Here is an 18,328-nt window from a genome sequence, read left to right on the forward strand (position 1 = left end):
TGTGTCTGTGTGTGAGTGTGTGTCTCTGTGTGTGTCTGTAAGTGTCTGTGTGTGTGTGTGTCTGTGTGTGTTTGTGTGTGAGTGTCTGTGTGTGTTTGTGTGTGTCCATGTCTGAGTGTGTGTGAGTGAGTGTGTGTGTGTGTGTGTGTGTCCGTGTCTGAGTGTGTGTGAGTGAGTGTGTGTGTGTCTGTGAGTGAGTGTGTGTTTCTGTGAGTGTGTGTGAGTGAGTGAGTGTGTGTTTCTGTGAGTGTGTGTGAGTGAGTGTGTGTGTGTGTGTCTGTGAGTGTGTGAGTGTGTGTGTGTGTGTGTGTCCAGCAGTTTGTCACATCACCTCAGAAACAGGCGGCTGAATGAGGACAATAAATAAATAAACTCAGGAATAATGAGGTCATACAGGAGGAAACAGGTAAACAGGCCTTGTTGGAGCACAGCAGCCAATCAGACGCTGCGGGGATGAAACTCAGCACAAAATCATAAAGTTAGTTTGTTTTCCCTCTGTGATGGTTTTAAATACATCCTGTGGATCCGGCGAGTGTACAGGACGCTAACTCACCGACAGACAGTGAACTCTTCTTGTTTGTTTTTCTGTTTGGTGCTTGAGGGTTTTGGAGTGTGTAGGTTTAGTCTGTGACGATGCTCTGAGCTCCAGCAGCAGAGTTCAGACTCACCTGAGCGTCTGACTCAGCTTTGTTTTCAGTTTGTTTGCAGAGTCTTTGTTTTTCAGCAGATCACATCACAGAGATCATTCAGCTTTTTTTCTTCCACCAGAACCAAAGACTTTTATTCTGAAGGGTCAAAGACTGAAGGGTCAAAGACTTTTACTCTGAAGGGTCAAAGACTTTTACTCTGAAGGGTCAAAGACTTTTACTCTGAAGGGTCAGTTTTATTCTGAAGGGTCAAAGACTTATTCTGAAGGGTCAAATACTTTTACTCTGAAGGGTCAAAGACTTTTACTCTGAAGGGTCAAAGACTTTTATTCTGAAGGGTCAAAGACTTTTATTCTGAAGGGTCAAAGACTTTTACTCTGAAGGGTCAAAGACTTTTATTCTGAAGGGTCAAACTGAAATACTCACATGTATATGTGAACTTAAAGACTTTTATTCTTAAACTGAGTGGCTACACGGGGCCCTGTGGCCACCAGGGGGCCGCTGGCAGGAGAAAACAACGACCAGTGTGATTTGAATGATTTTAATAAAGATTTGAACTTTATTTAAACCTGAGTGACCGGATCTACTGAAAAAACACAACTATACAAATGTTTAAAAAAAAGAAACATGAAAGAGAACAAAAGACTGACAGCAGATTGTTATTGTTGTAATTTTATGATTGTTGGTTCTTCTGCACAAAACAAACAAACAAACAAAGAGAAATGCTGATTTGCATGTGAGGCCAACGATCCAGTGAGCAGAGGGAGGCGTGGACCGCGGAGGAGGAGGCGTGTGTGTGTGTGTTAACCGTTCAGCCTCAGCACGCGCACACACTCACACAGACACACACCGTCGCTGCTGCTGCGGCTCATGGAGGAACCGACCGTCCGCCTCCACGCCGACATCCAGGATCTCTGCTGACGACCCGACATGAAGTCTGTCCCCGGAGCTCCGCTGCTGCTGCTGCTGCTGCTGCTCGGCCGCTGCGCCGGCACCAGCCCCGGCAGGAGAGGTAGGACTGCGCCCGGGGTGAGATCTCCGAAGTGAGGGCAGGTCAGAGCGGGGAGGTCCGGGAGGGCTGGAGTTTAAAAACTTTAAAAGACTTCACAGATTATATTCAGCCTATCAGAAAGCTCTCAGAGATTATTTTAGATTAAAACACCCAAACAGAAGTGAAGGAGGAAGAGGAGCTGAGAGTCAGAGGCAGGTTGAAACATTCAGGGATCTCAGGCTGAAGCATCAATTAAAGCTTCATTTCCTCTGTTTGCTTTGACATCAGACATCAGCATTTATTTTCACTCCGTGCTGCGTTCAGGGCTCGCTGTCAGTCATGATGAGCGGGTGGAGGAAATCCTGGAGCTTCAGGAACAGTAGAGGTTCTGCATTACAGTCCTGCTTCAGGGGGAGTCTGGAGTCCTTCACATGTACTGAAAGTATTCAGAGTAAAAGTACTCTCACAGGGAGCTCCTCTCAGGTGGAGTCATGTTAGAGTGCAGGTGTAGCTCCTGGTGGTTCTTCTGCCTCTCGTCTCTACTAGTGAAGGTCTGCAGCAGCTCTGTTTAACCTGCAGTCAGTAAACGCAGCATGGTGCCTTCAGCTCAATCTAATTTTACAAACATTTAAACCAAATGTAACTTCATGTCTTCTGCCGCACTGGAAGCAGGAGTCTTTGACTGGATCAGCTGATCTGTGCGGTCCCCTCGCACGCCCGCCGCCTCAGACAGGAACAGTGATAAAGGGCGATGTGATGGTCCCACAGGGAGCTTCAGCCTCACAGAGGAGGCCCGGCCAGTCTGTGGATGTCAGCAGAGGACAGACGCCTCAGCTTTCAGCTGTGTTAGTGCAGCCTGGGGCACGTCACACATGTCACTTCTTGTCGGTTGTCGGAACTCTCTGTCCACCGTTTTCATCCTCGTCACTGTGTAGAAATGACCACAGGGGGGCGCTACGTATGCTGCTCATTTCCAGGGTCTTCTTTTAGTTTTAGTGAGGACGGCCATTTTAGCATCAGGAGAACTGAGACTGGATCCTTTTCAGGCACCGCAGGGTAGATAGGGTGGGACTTGTTACCACGGTAACCACGATCTTTCTTCCTAAATGCATCGATTGATTGTCGTTTGAATGTGACCTCAGCGTGACAGCAAACAAAACCTAAACGAGTCCTCCTGAGAATCAAATAGGGACGTCCTGGGTCTGTCCCAGGTCTTTGCTGGCCTAGGTCTGGGTCTGGCCTGGCCTGGGTCCTGACTGTGTCGGGTTCTGAAATTTTAAGGTCGCTGGCGTCATTCTAACATGAAGCAGCAGTGTCCACACCTGATAAAACCACCTGCTGGCTTTGTTTGTGTCGCTCTGCATGAGGACCACATTTCCCATCAGCCCCTGCAGCTGCTTTTGTCTTTCACCTCCTCAGAAACACAAAGAAACAGCAGACTTAAGGATTTTCCAAATAATTTACTGTTCACTTTAATGAGTTTCCAAACTCTCCTATAGCTGAGATCTTTTTTCTCTGCTGAACAGTTTCTGGTCGCGCAGCTCGGCATTCTGGGAATGACGAGTGATGAATAGATTTGGGCGTATCTTGGATAAATGACTGTTATCTGTGTGTTTGTGTTATAAGTGAAAACAGCTGATGGTCCTCTGTCTCTGGCTCAACAACACGTTGATTCTGAGCGGTTTAGTGTGTGTGTGACTCCTTGTTGTGAATACACTGTTGTGTTGTCACTGAGCTCCTGCAGGTCCAGACTCAGGGTTCACTTTCCCTCCGTCCACTTCCCTCTGAATATCAGGCTCCTTCTGATGGTCTGTCTGAGACATCTGTCATGGAGGTCAGGTCAGAGGTCACAGAGGAGTGTCAATGTCTCTAAAAGTCACAGAAGGTTCTGGAAGGTTCTGAGGTCCTCAGAGGGCTTCCAGAGAAGAGGCTGTAGATGGGATAGGTCTTTGAGCACCTGTGTAGGTCCTTCAATGGTTGTAGGTACCATGAGGAGGCCTGGTCCAGAGGCCTGTAACATCCATCAGCAGGGGTTCATAGGGAGGTGCTACAGAATGTCAGAGGAATGACGGAGTCTTTTACCCCGATCACACTGGTGAAATAAATCTGGCTAAAGCGGGATTAGGGCCGCATCCAGATGTATCCAGATGTTTTTTTTCTGAGTGTGAACACCTCCAATCCGGCTGTATCCAGTTTGATTTCAATCCGGCTAGACGGATTGGCTCAAATGTGGCTCAGGTGTGAACGCAAATGTGGCTAGCGAATCCGGCTAGCGACGTGATACTTCCGGTTAGCGACATGCTGCTTCCGGTTAGCGACATGCAACTACCGGGCGCGACACGGGACAAAAAAAAAGCACGATGCATGCGCACACGGGGTCCTACCGCGTCCTGAACGGACTCTGTATATTACGAGGCGCCACCTAGTGGTTTGGAGGGCCGCAAACAAGCCGGATTAAGCCGGATTGAGTGCGGACACGCTTGTGTGATAGCCAGATTTGAAAATAGGTCTGAATGTATCCAGTTTAAAGACTATCCAGATACAATCCTACTCTAGCTGGAATGACTTTCTCCAGTGTGAACGGAGCCTTTGAGAGGTGACCTCCACTGAAGTGAGTCCAGGCCTCCCAGTCGAGGGTACTGCAGTGACCTGAGGAGGGGGGTCCAGAAAGAGCTGAGCTGTGTGTGTCTGTCTGTGTGTGTGTGTGTGAAGCGGCTGGGTTGTTTTTAAATCTGAACTTTAGCAGCAGAAACTGATGAAATGATTGTTGTGACTACAGAGAGCTGATATTCAAGGCTGCAACGACTCTGTGTGTGTGTGTGTGCAGTTGAGTTTGACTTTTTGAAAGGACCTTGGCAGTGTGTGTGTGTGTGTGTGTGTGTGTGTGTGTTTCTTTCAGCTGACTGGAACTCCACACTGACAATGCAGCAGACGTTGGAGTCCTGTGGTTGCCATGGCAGCGCTGTTATACTGAGCTGCAGCGTGTTGACTGAACAGTTAGCTGTGTGTGAAGCGCCTGCTTGTGTCTGTGGTTTGTTTGTGTCTTGTTGTGTTTGTCTCTTTATGCTTGTGTTCATCATGGCTGCCGCTCAGACCCTGAGCAGCATGTGGAGGCTGCAGCTCAGACTTTGGGTGAAGCCGTGTCGAGCCTGCAGGCTGACGGCGTCCGTGTGCGGCGGCGGCGGCGGCGTTGTCGGTGTTGACGGCCGCTCGCCGTCGTCACTGCAGCCTGTGAGATTTTCAGAGCTGGAATGTGAAGAATGTCAACAATGGAGCTGAGAAAGTGTTGCAGGATTAGACGGGCTGCTCCATCCCTGCGCCGTAGCAAAGCTCTGACCTGCAGCCGAACCTTTCACACTGGCCCTGCTGGACCAGGGTCTGCAGGTCTGAGGTCACACAGCTGGACATCAGCTGTCTGTTTGCACACCTGTAACCTGCAGAGTCTTCTTCTCTGTTTATAGAGTGCTTCTGTGGCAGCGTTACAGCGCCACTCACAGGCCTGGCATATGTACCGCAGTGTTTTCAGAGGTTTTGTTTCGCAACAATTTATTTAAGACACGAAAACGAGTCTCCGTGGTGACGGGGCCTTACTCTCTGTCAGACATTATCTTTGCTGCAAAGCTGCAACAACCAATCAGAACGCACTAAGCTTTAAGCTAACCCTCAGGCTTAGCTGTGTCCCCTCAGCAGATCCACGGTTAACTGTTAAAAATGGCGAGTGTGGAATTTTCCTTCAGCAGCAACAGAAAGAGAGTGAAGCAGCTTCAGCCTGACAGACAAGCAGAGTCTCGCTCTGACCTGCTGCTGCAGGCAGGACACACACACAGACACACACACACACAGACACACACACAGACACACACTCACACACACAGACACACACACACTCACTCACAGACACACACACACACACACACACACACACTCACACACACACACACGCACTCACACACACACACACGCACTCACACACACACACACACACACTCACACACACACACACACACTCACACACACAGCAGCAGGTTTGGTGGTTAGAGTCTGATTGAGATAAAGTGTGTTCAGGGTGTTGCATTCGCTGCCTGTTCACACGGCTGTGACAGAAACTTGTTGTTGTGCCAGTGAACTGAGCACGGAGCGGTTAAGAAGCCACAGAGACAGAAAAGCTCCTGCGGAGGATTCTGGTTTCACTCTGAAAGCGACGGCAGAGTCAGATGAACCGGTCGGACCGATCAGACCTCATCCTCCTGTCAGCTCATCTGATGTCCTCAGCTGAGCGCTAACCTGCTGAGTTCATGTTCGACAGGACAACTGATCCTCAGCTGGGCGAGACATTCCTGAAGAGTGTGTGTGTGTGTGTGTGTGCATGTGTGCGCATGGCAGAGACACAGGGCCACTGTGTTCCTGTTGTGGCATGTTGCAGGACAGCGTTATGTCTGTCTGGTCTTTGCGAGTCCGGTCGTCCATGCCCACTGCTCAAATATAACCATTTATAGATGAAAGCGAATGCACCTGAATGCATCACAGCTTGTAACTCAGTGGTTACAGATGTCAGTGAAGGCCTCATGTCATCCTGCTGTGTGTCAGGATGTTTAAAAGCATCAATAAAAACGTTTAAATCTGAAAATGTTTTTATTGATCTCTAAAGCTGCTGCAGGCAAGGTGACACTGTTCATATTGATCCAGGGCTGAACTGTCCTGTTAGTGTTTTAATGCACCATGAAACATGCAGAGACATGAAAGACATGTCCAAAACAGACCTCAGTCTGAAGGGACAGAGACCAGGAACAACTTCTGACATCACAGCAACGTGTTAAAAACAGGAAGTTTAACTGGACCCGTCCTCTGACCAGTCCACCCAGAGCAGAGCTCAGATTCGGGGCACTCTGAGTGTGTGTGTGTGTGTGTGTGTGTGTGTCCTCCTATGAAGAAGAACGGACAGGAGACATTTATTCAGGGAGGAGACATCAGAGCGCAGGACGGAGCAGCCGGCCGAGCACGGAGCTTCCTCTTCCTCACACAGAGACATCAGCAGCGTGGAGGACTAGAAGCCTGGTCCCTGATCCAGCAGACCATCACACAGGCTGCTGCTGGAGGCTTCAGGACCACAGACACCAACACCAGCCCGGTGCCACACTACACTGTCCCTGTTAGCCTGTTGGAGGGCGAGTCAATGTAGCCCACCCAGTGGATCTCAGTGGTACTACACCTGTCTGTGTCTTTGTGCTGCAGCTGTGGTTGTGTGGTTGTGTTGTTGTGTTATGGTTGTGTATTTTTTGGTCCATGTTTTCAGGCTGCTCAGTTTGTGTTCAGGTTCAGGTCATCAGTGTGTCATTGTTGTCCATCAGTTTACTGTTCAAGCAGCTGATTGGACGACTGTCAACAGGAGGACAGACCTCAGTGTGTGGACTGACTGACGGCTGTTATAGTGACACTGAGGGCGGAGGAGCAGCAGCTCACTCATTACAGCTAATTCAATCCTGACACACACACACAGAGACACACACACACAGAGAGACAGAGACACACAGAGACAGAGAAACACACACAGAAACACACAGAGACAGAGACACACAGACACAGAGAGACACACACAGACACACAGAGACGCACAGAGACACACACACAGACACACACACAGACACACACGGAGACACACAGACAGACACACAGAGACACACACAGAGACACACACACACAGACACACACACACTGACCTGCCTCCATGAGCACATTTCATTCCTCTGAGAGACCTGGATGTTGCAATAAGAGAGGAAGAACCGTGAAGGGTGTGTTTGGGTGCAGGTGTGTGTGTGTGTGTGTTATCTCTCGCTCCATCTTTCACATTGTGAAACAGACACATTCTTTGCTCCTCTCTGCTGTGATTGTGATCAATGGCGTCATCTGTCATCTTCAGTGGACATCTTCAATGTGACTTTCACTGGACCTGAGAGACGAACCGGTCCAAAAGGACCGCTGCCGTGTGTTTGCGTGTCTGTGTTTGTCCTCTCTGATGTGACCTCCTGTCAGTGTCGTCCACACAAACATTTTCATGTTTGTCAAACCCTGAAAAGGTCAAACTCCAAAACAGAAACACACTTCCTGACAGAGACACACAAACAGTAACAACACTCCGTGTCTCACAACCTGTTACCAAAAAACCAGCAGATTAAAGCAACACAAACATCCACTGAGCGCTCAGATGAATGTGTCTGATGACTCATTAGAATGATAAACTCCGCCCTCCGTGACATGTGACGGCTCCTCTGGTTTTGGAGCTGGATGTTTTGATGCTATGCTCTGTTTCCACTGTTGTGCTAAGCTAACACGCACCAAAGCTAGCACAACTGATCTAAACTGGAGAGACCTGTTTACACTGACAAACAAGACAGCATGACCCTGAACAGTGTGTCCTGTAACACACACACAGACACACACACGCAGCAGAAGGACGTCCTCCTGCTCTGGTGTTCTGCCGCACCGGCGCTGCTGACGTTTGACTCGGGTTCATAGATTGTGTCTCTTCAAGTCGGCTCGCTCTGATTCATTGCTGGTGTTTCTCTGAGCAGACTGACGTGTGCGTGCTTGAAGCACAGCACAGCTTCCTCAGGCCGGGTCAGCACAGAGTGGATTCATCCGCTGCAGAAAATAGAGCCAGACAAATGTGTCTTTAAAGTTCAGCTGGCTGATCAGTTCTGCTGCAGGGAAGTGTTAACACAACTCTGATGCTCTTTAACACACTCCACAAACTCCCATAACTCCCTCCTTCAGGCTTCGGTCTGTGTGACCACGGTCGGTTCCACCAATCAGCGCCCTGTGAGGACCTGCTGTCGGGTCTGATTGACTGCTGCTTCAGCCAAACAGCTGAACACAATGTCCACAGTGGGTCTGTGGGACAGACGTCAGCTTGTTGTGCAATCACTGCTGTCCCACCTGACCAGCGTCCCCACGTCTAGCGCCCCCTGCAGGTGCAGCTGCTGCCGTTTAAACATTTCAGTAACATGAATGAAGTATTGCAAAAGTGGTTATGTGAAATCTTTGGCATTCTGAGGAACACACACACACAGCATGCACACACACAGCACACACACACAGCATGCATACACGGCATGCACACACACACAGCATGCATACACACACACACACACACACTCCTTTCATGTGAAGTGTGTCATAACAGCCATCTTCCAAAAAACAGATCAGACCGGTTCCTGTGTAAACATCAGTGTGTGTGTGTGTGTGTCTGTGTCTCTCTCTCTGTGTGTGTGTGTGTGTGTGTGTGCTCATCCAGAAATCAGCTACAATATTTCAGTCTCGCAGGAAGACAGTCGGGAACAGAGGATGGAGGGAGGAGTGGGAGGAGGATGGATGGAGAGTCCACAACTGCATGTGTGCAATTATACTGTGTGTGTGTGTCCAGATGGTTAAACCCCTGAGGCTCGGCCCCCTCAGCCAATCGGGGGGGGGGGGGGGGGGGGGATGAGGATCCTCATCACAGCAGGAAGCTGTCCAATAGCAGCACAGCTGAACACACAGTGTTCAAACCAGTGACATCATTAGCGCGCAGAGTTCCTGCTGAGGTCCCAGTGGCGTGGAGTCAGTGACATCAGACTGGTGTCTGTGACACCACTTCCTGTCAGTGGTGGAACCTGCAGAACTTCATTCCTGCTGCTCGAAGGCCCCACCGGAGTTTCTGGCTCTAATGCAAACACACACGCTGTGTGCGTGTAACCACACAATCACACACACCTACAGGACGACAAACACACACTGTAGGGTGGAGTATGTGAAGTTGTACCAGAGCAGAATGCTGTGAAATTCATGAGAAAGTAACTCTGAAGAATGCTGTGTGTGTGACTGTGTGTGTGTGTGTCTGTGTGTTTGTCTGTGTGTGTGTCTGATGATGTGTCTGTTGTTTTATTTACTGACAAGTTTTGATTCTTTGGGCTAAATTAGAAAATAACTCTGGTACATTTTAAAATGACTTTACAATAAACAGCACCACACGGTGGCCTCCAGAGGAACAGCAGCTGACTCCGCCCCCCCCCCCTCTCTCTCAGTGTGTCAGGGGATGAGTAACCAGCTGACACTGTTGGGCACTCGTGAGAATCACTATGACAACATGGTGAGGATGTACTCCAACTGCTCAGTGGTCTTGGAGAACCTGGAGGTCACCTACAGTCTGGAGCACCAGGACCTGTCCTTCCTGCAGGTCTGTCCAAACACAGAGGTCACATAGCGCCACAGCGTCCAAACAATGACCCATCCTTTTTTTCAGTCCATCCAGGAAGTCGGCGGCTACGTTCTGATCGCCATGAACGAGGTCGCCACCGTCCCATTGGTCAATCTGAGGCTGATCAGAGGACAGAACCTCTACGAAGGACAGTACGCTCTGTTGGTGATGTCCAACTACAACCGGAACCACTCGTCCACCACGCTCAACTACACCAGCGGACTGAGGCAGCTGCAGCTCAGCAACCTGACCGGTACACACACACACACACACTCAGACACACACAAAGACAGACAGATACACACACACAAAGACACACACAAACAATGACACACAAACACACACAGACACACAACACACACAGTTACACACAGACACACACACAGTTACACACACAGACACACACTTACACACAGTTACACACACACACACACACACACACACACACACACACACACACACACACACAAACACAGCGCTGTAGGAAGTTCCAGGAAATAGCCCGAGCCTGTGGGTTGAAGTGGCCTTGAATTGTGAATCAGTGGAACGTTCAGCAGACAGTGTAGTTCAAGGCAGGCATGGAGTTTTAAGCTTTCCAAATAAAGCATGGGACGGGCACTTCAGGGACCTTGTTTCCAGCCTACGGCTGCAGCTCCCCTTTTTTCATGTTTTCAGATCATGTCTCAGACTCAGCTCAGCTTATTGCTCTCCGGCTGCCTCTGCTGCCGCTCGCCATGTTCGGCTTCATCTGTCTTTATGAGCCGCAGCAGAGGGGCGGTGACTGGTTGGCAGCCGGGCGGGTGGGCAGAGTCAGCGAAGCATTTTTAATCTCCTCAGTCAACAGCAGATTGTGCTGTGGCAGCAGGACGTAGACCACACCCTGCCATCCCTGTCTGAGCTGATTTGAGGTGTGTCGAAGCATGAAGACGATCTGAGACATGATTGGATCAATAAATACAACGTTTAGTCAGAACCTTCAGTCGCTGCTCATTCCCTCAGTCAGCCTCACAGTTTACATTAGGGATGGAGGTTTGTCAGACTCAGACCTCGTCCCGTGCTGCTCAGAGGTCTGACATGGTCTGTACGTGTCCCCCTCAGACCTGGTCTGCTTTCCTCATGTGCTTTTCTATTTTCTGCAATCTCCTGTCGTCTCCTTACAGAGATTCTGAAAGGCGGTGTGAAGATGACCCACAATCCTTTGCTGTGCCACATAGAGACCATCCAGTGGTGGGACATCGTGGACAAATCCAGCAATCCCAGCATGCTTTTCAAAATGGAGACCGTCTCACAGACATGTCTGTTTTAAATTCAGTTTTTAAACTCAGCTGAATGAGCCAAGGCCTGAAGGTTTACTGTGTTTGTCTGTGTGTGTATCTGTGTGTGTCTGTGTGTGCGTCTGTGTGTGTATCTGTGTGTGTCTGTGTGTGTGTCTGTGTGTGTCTGTGTGTATGTGTCTGTGTGTGTCTGTGTCTGTCTGTGTGTGTGTGTGTCTGTGTGTGTGTATCTGTGTGTATGTGTGTGTGTCTGTGTGTGAATCTGTGTATGTATGTGTGTGTTTGTGTCGGTGTATCTGTGTGTGTCTCTGTGTGTGTGTGTCTGTGTGTGTTTCCAGGTGGGAAGTGTGACCTCGGGTGCGTTAACGGTTCGTGTTGGGCAGTAGGACCTGATCACTGTCAGACCTGTAAACACCTCGTCTTTCTGCACATTGATTGATTTTATTTGTATTGATTTTGTTGATTGATTATTGATTTGAATGCAGAGCTGATCAGAACCACTTCCTGCTTGTGTCTCTGTCTTCAGTCACTAAGCTGCCGTGTGCCGAGCAGTGCAGTCGCAGGTGTCGCGGCCCCAAACCCATCGACTGCTGTAATGAGCACTGTGCTGCTGGATGCACTGGACCCCGAGCCACCGACTGCCTGGTCAGTGCAGATCGGTCCCGTATCAGTCCTGTGTCCCGGATCAGCTGCTGTAATGATGCTGATTCTGTGGTGTGTTCAGGCCTGCAGGGATTTCAACGATGACGGAACCTGTAAGGACACCTGTCCTCCTCTGAAGCTCTACAACGCCAAAACACACCAGGTCGATGAGAACCCCAACGCCAAGTTCATGTTCGGAGCGACCTGCGTCAAAGCCTGCCCACGTACGTTTCAACGTCCAGTCAGTCCACTCAAACCCAACAGAGGTTCTGTTTGTGGATCTGCAGTAATTTATTGATCGCTGATATTGAGCTGTTGAACAGCGGTTAGAGGATTTTGAGCTCAGATTTCCACTCATGATGCCTTCAGGGACTGTCAGTCAACTGATGTTCTATGTTGTAGATAACTACGTGGTAACAGACGGCTCATGTGTCCGTGCATGCAGTGCGGGGATGTACGAGGTGGAGGAGAAGGGGGTCCAGATCTGTAAAGCCTGTGATGGACCCTGTCCTAAAGGTAGAGAGACAGAGACACACACAGGGAGACAGAGAGAGAGCGGTAACAGACGGGGTTTGTCTTCCTTCTAGCCTGTGACGGCATTGGCGTTGGCTCGCTCATCAACACCATCGCAGTCAACGCCTCGAACATCGAATCCTTCAGGGGCTGCACGAAAATCAATGGGGACATCATCCTCCTGGAAACCTCCTTCACTGGGTGAGACACTCCTGCCTTGACCTGACATCTCTGTGATTGGCTATGAGGTCAGTGTGTCTAAGTAAGGCTTGATCTGATTGGCCGTTTCAGGGACGCGCACTACAACATCCCGCACATGGACCCAGACAAGCTGGAGTACCTCAGGACAGTGAATGAAATCACAGGTAAGCCTGTTTGTGGTGGAGGGCTGCTGGTGTGAAGCAGAGCCAGCCTCAGAGCTTCTGTCTTCCAGGTTTCCTGCTCATCCAGTACTGGCCAAAGAATCTGACGTCTCTCTTCGCGTTTGAGAACCTGGAGCTGATCAGAGGCCGAACACAGCATGTGTGAGTCTGGTGTTAAGTAAACCTGTATTTTCAGGGTCGCTTTGGTCGGTCCTGACTCTGCCTGCTGTGACCCCCATCCTCAGGAACAGGTACAGTGTGGTGGTGGTCAAAGTGCAGCACCTGCTCTGGCTCGGTCTGCGCTCTCTGAAGGAGGTGAGCGATGGGAATGTGATTTTGAAGGACAACACTGCCTTGTGCTACACCCAGTCGGAGCAGTGGACCCGCCTCTTCAGATCCCACCATCACCAGAGAGTGACCCTGAGTAACAACAACCCCCCTGGCGTCTGCGGTGAGTCCTGTGACCACGCCAAGTCACACAAACGTCACAGAAGCCCTTTATGATTTTCTCTGCTGCACACAGAACAGCAGAACCGGACCTGCGATGAGGAGTGCACGGAGCAGGGCTGCTGGGGGCCGGGCGCCACCATGTGTGTGTCCTGTCGGCACTTCAAGCGCAGGGGGCGCTGCGTGAGGCTCTGCAACGTGCTGCAGGGGTGAGAATCATCCTCTGTACTCTGTTCCTCACTGTGCTGCTCATGAAATACCAGAATGCTGATTGGCTGTCCTCCGTCAGAGAGCCCAGAGAGGTGGAGCTGAACGGCAGCTGCATCCAGTGTCACCCAGAGTGTCTGCTGAGAGCCAGTACACCCACCTGCCGTGGTCCGGTCAGTGTCCACAGGCATCTCACTTCTCCGATCTTATACATGGTGTTTCTAGACAGATAGTAAGGGCACCAACGACTCGTGTCAATCTCCACCGGCAGGGTCCAGACCACTGCTCCCAGTGTGCCCATTTCAAAGACGGCCCTCACTGTGTGCCGCGCTGCCCTCATGGCGTGCAAGGAGACCGAGACACGCTGATCTGGACTTATGCTGATAGGACGGGCCAGTGCCAACCCTGCCACCAGAACTGCACACAGGGGTGAGGCGGGTCACAGAGACCACTGGTGTCTGCTGAGATCAATAAAACGTGACTCTTCATGTCTCTGTGTCTGCAGGTGTTCTGGACCGGGACTGTCCAAATGCACCGGGTAAAACTTTTGAGGGTGGCCTGCCTGAATATTCTGTGTGTTTCTCTTCTTTTTCTGTGGGCGGGGCTGTGGGCTGGGACCTGTTGTTTGTGGATGACTGGGGACACCTGGACTGGGGTCCCCCATGTCTTCTGTATTTTGGCCTTAAGCTGCATCACGTTTGGTTTGTGTCGGCCTTCGGACATCAGGGTGGAATCTGACTTCAGTCATTGTCTGTAAGATTTAATTGAAATCGATTTGTGTCCTCACAGCACCCCCACACACTCCACATTGGCGGTGGGCATAGTTGGCGGGCTCCTGGTTGTGGTCATCGTGTCATTGGTCATCTTTGTGCTGCTTCGAAGACGGCGGATCAGGAGGAAGAGGACTGTACGACGCCTGCTGCAGGAGAGAGAGGTGGAGAGCTCACCTGCCACTGATGTGATATTTTGGGACATTCTCTAACGCGTGTGTGTGTGTCTGTCTGTGTATCTGTGTGTGTGTCTGTGTGTGTGTGTGTGTGTGTGTGTGTGTGTGTCTGTGTCTCTGTGTGTGTGTGTCTCTCTGTGCATCTCTGTGTGTGTCTGTGTGTGTGTGTGTGTGTGTTTCAGCTGGTGGAGCCGTTGACTCCCAGCGGTCAGGCTCCTAACCAGGCACTGTTGAGGATCCTAAAGGAAACAGAGTTTAAGAAGGTCCGGGTGCTGGGATCTGGGGCATTTGGGACGGTCTACAAGGTGCCTGTCTGACATGTTCCTGGTCAGTCACGTGACTGCAGCAGCGCATCGTTTCTGAGTGGGAATGTTTTGTGTTTAGGGTTTGTGGGTACCAGAAGGGGAGAGTGTGAAGATCCCAGTCGCCATCAAAGTTCTCAGAGAGGCCACGTCCCCCAAAGCCAACCAAGAGATCCTGGATGTAGGAGTTCTCCTGCTCTGTCTCAGATAAAAACGCCTCTCTGCTCATGTTTCCGCTCTGACCTGTGTCTCTGTGCAGGAGGCGTACGTGATGGCGAGCGTGGACCACCCTCACGTCTGTCGCCTGCTGGGGATCTGCCTGACGTCCTCAGTGCAGCTGGTGACACAGCTGATGCCGTATGGCTGCTTGCTGGACTACGTGCGTCACCACAGGGACCAGATCGGCGCTCAGTGGCTGCTCAACTGGTGCGTGCAGATCGCCAAGGTGAGTCCATCAGCTGCTCCGCCTCCCTGCCTGAGGCTGCAGCTCATGCTAAGCCTGCTGAGGCTAGTGTGAATCTCATTTGGATGTTTCATGGATGAGAAAATCACAAACAACAAGGTCACGAGTGAAATCTGTTAATACCCAGTAAACCCTGTGTGTGTGTGTGTGCAGGGTATGAACTACCTGGAGGAGCGTCACCTGGTGCATCGTGACCTGGCAGCAAGGAACGTCCTGTTGAAAAATCCGAACCATGTGAAGATCACAGACTTCGGCCTGGCCAAGCTGCTGACGGCTGATGAGAAGGAGTACCACGCTGACGGGGGGAAGGTGTGTGACCTGACCGGACCTGTGCTGCTCTGCATTGTGGGACACATGTTTTTTGACCCCCTCCGTTCTCTGTAGGTTCCCATTAAGTGGATGGCGTTGGAGTCGATCCTGCAGTGGACGTACACCCATCAGAGCGACGTGTGGAGCTACGGTGAGTCAACCTCTGGCTCTTCGTCCTGCATGATGCCCTGAACACACAGTGTTTGAATAACTAAACCGATTTTTTTCAATTAGCGCTGACTGATCATGTGACAGGGGAGTGAGCCTTTGTGTTGCTGTGTGTGACTTGTGTGACCCTCTGAGCGCCTTCTAATGGTCTGCAGGCGTGACAGTGTGGGAGTTGATGACATTTGGCTCCAAACCATATGACGGCATTCCGGCCAGCGAGATCGCCTCGGTGCTGGAGAGAGGAGAGCGGCTGCCTCAACCCCCCATCTGCACCATCGACGTCTACATGATCATGGTCAAATGTAAGGGAGGGGCCTGCAGGTGGTGCCTCGTCCTGAGGGGCACAGAAACACCTGGACTGACGGAACTTCTCTCTGCAGGTTGGATGATTGACCCGTCCAGTCGTCCCAGGTTCAGAGAGCTGATAGTGGAATTTTCCAGGATGGCCAGCGACCCTTCCAGATACCTGGTCATACAGGTGCAACAACAGTCTGAGATGTTGGTTGATAACCCTGAACGAGAACAGGAGGTTAATATAATCTGACCTCTGACCTGTCTCAGGGTGACCTGCCCAGCCCGTCCGACAGCAGGTTCTACTCCCGCCTGCTGAGCACCGGGGACCCCGAGGACATGGTGGATGCAGATGAATATTTGCTGCCTTCCAAAGGTCTGGGTAACCACGGCAACCAGCGCTGCAGTGCCACGGTATGAACACAAATGTCTGTCCGCTGGTGTGTTCTGACTTTTGAAGTGTCTCTATAAGAATACCTAAAGGTAGCAGAGGCTGCGCTGTTACCACTGACCACAGGGGGCAGGGTTTCACGTTTGGAAAAGCTTGACTCTGTGGGTCTTTCTTCCTCTGTTGTGTCAGAATGGTCATCTCGTCAGAGAAAACGGCGTCGCCCTGCGGTACATCACCGATCCGACCAACAGTATGCTGGATAAAGAGGACTTCCCCGGTCATGGTACTCAGCATCACACATTCAGATCAATGAAAGAAGCAGATTATCATCTTCCTCCTCTCCCTCCTCCAGAGTACATGAACCAGAGTGTGAGTGACACCAGCCGCAGCAGCCGTTTGTCAGAGGTTCAAAATCCCAACTATGAGGACCTGAGCCTGGGCTGGGGCGCCTCCTCATTCCCCTCCCCGCTGGAGGACTTGAAGTTCTCTAAAGGAGCTCCGTATGGACCTGAATACCTGAACACCACCCAGAGATTGCGCCCTCTTGTGGATGGTGGCGACAGCCTCGACAACCCAGACTACCAGGAAGACTTCCTGCCACAGACTGCCACCGCAGCATCAATAACCAGGAGCAGCTTGTTCCTGCCGGCGGCAGAGAACCTGGAGTACCTGGGTGCAGGAGCTGCAGTCTACGCTCCTGTCCGCTAACAAAGAACTTGTCTGTGTGGACCATCAGACTTCAGTCATGCTAAATGACTGCAGGCTGAGCTTCTCTCCACATCCAGCATCACAACCGCACAGCAAGCCCACATCAAGACTGAGCTAAAGAACTCTACTGTCAGGCAGTGAGGGGTTAATGGGAACCTCAGGTCAGTCTGACTACATTTAAACGAAAATGTGAACAAATTAGTTTTTTACACCTCTTTGCATGTCTGTGCACATAAATCATTCATCTAACATCAATGAGCTGACTGTTGAGTAGAAAAGGAGGCTCCGCCCACAGGCGCTGCCATGTTGCACTATATTGGAGCCAAAGTCAGCGGTGGTGGTGGTGGTGGGGGTGGTGGGGGGAGGGGGTGGAGCACCATTATTCTGTTCCATCCAAACACCACCTTCCTGTCAGCCAGCAGCCACTGGTATCCTTCATCATTTTTACCCAATATTAATCAAATACAAACATTTTTTAAAAAAAGAACACTTGAATCAGGTTAATTGGTTAAAATAGTATTTTACATTTTTAGTTGGTGTTTGAGCCACTAACATAGAGGAGGCGGGGCTTGTAGCACCTCCAGAAAATTGTAGCTATGCATCAAGATGACCACAGGCACTGTGACTGGTTGGCTTGGTAGCAACATATTTCTGCTCTCCCGTGCTGCCATTTTTGAAAACTTCTTGTTGACCGTGGATGTGATGATGTTCCAGACCAAGGAGCGACTCGTCCATGAACTGAGGAAAGTAGTGTGAAGGGTTCAGCCAGCAGCGGTGCCTCAGATGTCAGCTGGTCACAGTGTCCTGATGAGGACATGACAGATCCTGTGCTGCTCTCTGCTGCTCGCATGAAGACACGAAGAAGCAGCAGTTTGTGTTGGTCCCGGGACGATGCATGTGATAATTGTCTGGGTTCTGAGCTCCCTCAGACCCACAAAGACACACTCACTGTGTCAGGAGCTGCTTGTCTTCAGCCATTCAGAGACGCTGCCTCAGCGTTTGTCTCTCCTGCTGTGGACTTCCTGTTCTGTAAAACTACTAAAACCTTCTGTTGTTTGAAACATTTGTGCATGTGTAGCAGTTTTTACTGAAGTGTAAGAAGTTTTAGATTTTTTTTCATCACCCTGCCAAGAACGAGCCGAACGCTGACTTCATGTGTGTCACTGAGCTGAACGGAGCTGATCCTTCTTCAGTGGTTCCACAACATGAAGTCTTCTTTTTAACTCATGATTGAAAACTGTGTCGAAATAATCTCATCATGTGAATTTGTAAGATTTGGATGATTTTCGAGACTCTCCTCAGACATGTAGGGCGTGCAGATTCTCTCAGGTCTGTGAGGACTCTCTGACATGTCAGCTGATGGTCGGCCTCTGTGATCAGGTCTAAACTGTGTTTCAGTCTGAGCTGTTTGGAGACAACATGAAACAATGACGA

At 50.5% G+C, this 18,328-nt stretch overlaps 1 protein-coding gene across 2 annotated transcripts; it reads left to right on the forward strand.

Annotated features, from left to right (window-relative positions):
- Nucleotides 1-1,475: 1,475 nt before the first annotated feature.
- LOC114452981 (melanoma receptor tyrosine-protein kinase-like) lies at nt 1,476-17,221 on the forward strand. Of its 2 annotated transcripts, XM_028432562.1 has the most exons (27): nt 1,476-1,659; nt 9,699-9,850; nt 9,917-10,124; nt 11,032-11,166; nt 11,484-11,552; nt 11,672-11,790; nt 11,870-12,011; nt 12,190-12,303; nt 12,375-12,501; nt 12,592-12,665; nt 12,734-12,824; nt 12,908-13,113; nt 13,186-13,318; nt 13,399-13,489; nt 13,588-13,745; nt 13,822-13,854; nt 14,106-14,250; nt 14,445-14,567; nt 14,647-14,745; nt 14,824-15,009; nt 15,181-15,336; nt 15,412-15,487; nt 15,660-15,806; nt 15,885-15,982; nt 16,066-16,209; nt 16,376-16,469; nt 16,539-17,221. In XM_028432562.1, exons 1-27 carry the CDS (start codon nt 1,578-1,580, stop codon nt 16,892-16,894), a joined length of 3,558 nt encoding a protein of 1,185 aa, XP_028288363.1. In that variant the 5' UTR covers nt 1,476-1,577; the 3' UTR covers nt 16,895-17,221. The 2 variants fall into 2 exon arrangements, with proteins under 2 accessions (XP_028288363.1, XP_028288362.1); XM_028432561.1 differs by having other exon boundaries at nt 16,376-17,221.
- The last annotated feature ends 1,107 nt before the right edge of the window (nt 17,222-18,328 follow it).

Source organism: Parambassis ranga, chromosome 20, assembly GCF_900634625.1.
Source record: "Parambassis ranga chromosome 20, fParRan2.1, whole genome shotgun sequence".
Lineage (NCBI taxonomy): Eukaryota > Metazoa > Chordata > Actinopteri > Ambassidae > Parambassis > Parambassis ranga.

Bases quoted from the DNA above. Each gene is read 5' to 3' on its own strand.
- LOC114452981 (XM_028432561.1), top strand. From the start codon at position 1,578: ATGAAGTCTGTCCCCGGAGCTCCGCTGCTGCTGCTGCTGCTGCTGCTC. The intron at 13,746-13,821 runs GTGAGGCGGGTC...CTGTGTCTGCAG, and splicing joins CACCAGAACTGCACACAGGG to GTGTTCTGGACCGGGACTGT. The intron at 14,568-14,646 runs GTGCCTGTCTGA...TTTTGTGTTTAG, and splicing joins CATTTGGGACGGTCTACAAG to GGTTTGTGGGTACCAGAAGG.